This window comes from Vanessa cardui, chromosome 22, assembly GCF_905220365.1.
Source record: "Vanessa cardui chromosome 22, ilVanCard2.1, whole genome shotgun sequence".
Taxonomy (NCBI): domain Eukaryota; kingdom Metazoa; phylum Arthropoda; class Insecta; order Lepidoptera; family Nymphalidae; genus Vanessa; species Vanessa cardui.
In genome coordinates, this window is record NC_061144.1 from 4860423 (window position 1) to 4863210 (window position 2788).

Below are 2788 nucleotides of genomic sequence, written 5' to 3' on the forward strand. Positions count from 1 at the left end.
TTGATATCCCTTAATATTATATAAACAGCTAATTGTTTCTGAGATATTTGCTTCCGTAAGTACAATTACATCAAATGGTTGGTTAGAGGCCATTATACATTGTTCGAGAGTTACAAAGTTTTTGTTAATTGATCGGATATTAATATGAATACATAACAGATTAATTTGGTTATTAGGTAAACAACTTAAAAAATCATTAACACTGCTACAATCTCTAATTTCATAAATTTCTTCTGACAAATTATCCATATTTTTTTTTTATAGACAGATAATATTGATAGACATATTTTTACATTTTTACTTAAGCCTTTTTATTTATTATTGTGTATAAATCATCCATTGTTTTCAATGTGTAAGTTTTTTCATTTTCATCTTTACGAGCTCTAACATATCCTTTTTTAAACCACACGAATTTGAAATTCTGATTTATTTTTAACTCTTGCTTAGCATTCCAAAAAATTTTTTTATTTAGTTTCGTCATAGCTTCTCTAATATAAACGATATTATTGTTACCTTTATCAGTGGGGTTGATGTCCGATACCGTAGTTTTAGTACCTTTAGCTGCAATTATCCATTTTTCTTGAGTTGATTCGTCTTCCAGTTCAACCTTTATGATCTGGTCATTTCTACCTTGAAGTCTTCTTACACTCTTGATTCCCTCTTTAGGCACTTTGAGTTTAATAGCTACCTTCTCTACGATTTCTTTAATTTCTTCATTCTTCTGGTATGGCACATTAGCAATTTCGATAAATTTCGCGAGCTTTTCTTGCTCTAATTCCTGTAGTCGTTGTTCGAGAGCTCCCAGACGAATTTCTAAATTGTTATTTTTATTTGTAAGTTCTATATTCTTGCGTTCTAGATTTTTTATAGTTTTCTTAAATGCATCGATGCATTCTACTACCTCATCTAGTTTCGCGCTATGAAATTGTAGTGAATCATTTAATTCTCGTAGTTCGCTTTTTATAGTTTTCTCAACTTCTTTAGTAATATTCTTAAGAAATTTATTTGCGTTGATTTGCACAGGAGATTCGTCATCTTCTTCTTCCTCTTCTGGAATAATGATTGACGCATATCGTCTTGGCGACTCTTGCTGACACTGCTGACATGTCCACTCAAGGCTAGGAGCTGCCTTTAGAGCAGTTATCTGTTTGTTTGTTAGACCTGTACATTTATTGTTAAGGTGCACAATCCGCTCACATTTACTGCACTCCAGTCCGGGAGAGGTCTTTGTGATATTATTTTTACAAGCATCACACTTCGACATCGCGGGTAATTAGGAAAAAAAAATAGTAACGTAAAATGTTGCGTAGATATATCGTGCTATGCGTTCAACGGTTCGTCGATGACTGTGTAAATATCACCAAAAAATATTAAAATACATAGTCTGCAAAAGTTAGCCAAAGGCTTCCTTAGTATTGTGTATAATATTTCAGTTTTAATAAAGAAAGACGTGATAGATAATTAATAATGAAGTGAAAGCTAATAATTACAAATTCAGAGAGTATTTTTATTTCTCATTTTTATATTTATAGTGTTTGGAGAATAAGAGTAAATTATGTATATGATGTAGGTTAATAACCTAAATATGTATATACATATTTATGTGTTTTCAGTAACGGTTTCCTAGAAAATCCATTTACAACTGAAATTAATCAATTTCAATTGAGTATATAGGCCTTAAGGTTCGTTAAAGGTCAAGTCGAGATATGTCATTATTAAAATGTGAATCTTGACAATCTTAATGTTGTTTTTCATAAAAGGCGTATTATTCAATACAAGATTTTGTAGATGATAAAAAGGCGTGGAATTAATACCTGTTAACTTCCAGGCAGGATATATTAATTTAAATATTTGTATTAACTAACATGACTGTATTTTTTTAAATGTTGAAAAAGAGTAACTACTGAGTTTCTTGCTGGTTCTTCTCGGTAGAAACTACTTTCCGAACCGGTGGTAGCTTCACTTAATTGTTAAATGACGATTCAAAAGTGCTTGTAAAAGCCTACTTGAATAAAGTTTATTTTGATTTTGATTTTTGAATAATAATATAATAACAGTAACAGCATGTAAATTTCCCACAGGTGGGCTAAGGAGCCTTTGAGGAGAAGCTTAGTTGATCCAATGCAGGTTGTAAATTCAGACAGGTTTTTTTCATTTTATACCTGCGAGTTTGAGATTATTGGTTCAACCCTATTAAAATTGTTGTAAAATAAATCGCCAAGAAAACTGCATCTACCGTGTGCAAACATGCCACACGTGCATCCACCACTTCGTTTTAGAGCAGCGTGGTGAAATAATGTCCAAAACGTCTAATCAAAAGGAGCCACATAGCCGTGACACATCTACATAGCTGTTACTTTAAGCATTTAAGCTTCAAACAAGCACGCACGAGTTACCTCGCTGGCTACAGAATCTAGACATGTCTCCGGAAACTACTGTTTAACTCATTATAGCTCTGATTATTTATAACTCTGTGGTTACGTGCAATAAGAAGGGTAAAAGATAGACAGCGAAATGAACGTATAACGCACAATTAAGACTTTCTAGTCTAAGATCGTGTAAAGTTGTAAGTCTAGATATTACGAAATCTGTCTAATCGATTTACGATTTTCAAAGATTTCTTACATGCGATTAGTGTTACGCCGATACTACTTATATCTCGACAATATCATGCTCAAAATATTCTATCAACAACAATAACAACAACAGCCTCTAAATTTTCCACAGCTGGGCTAAGGCCTCTTTTCTCTTTGAGGAGAAGGTTCGGAACATATTCCAGCACGCTGCT

General features: G+C 32.7%; 1 protein-coding gene across 1 annotated transcript; it reads right to left on the reverse strand.

Annotated features, from left to right (window-relative positions):
* Positions 1-259: 259 nt before the first annotated feature.
* Positions 260-1331, reverse strand: LOC124539422. The gene has a single exon (XM_047116815.1). The coding sequence runs from the start codon at positions 1262-1264 to the stop codon at positions 302-304; it is 963 nt and encodes a 320-aa protein (XP_046972771.1). The 5' UTR covers positions 1265-1331; the 3' UTR covers positions 260-301.
* Between the last annotated feature and the right edge of the window lie 1457 nt (positions 1332-2788).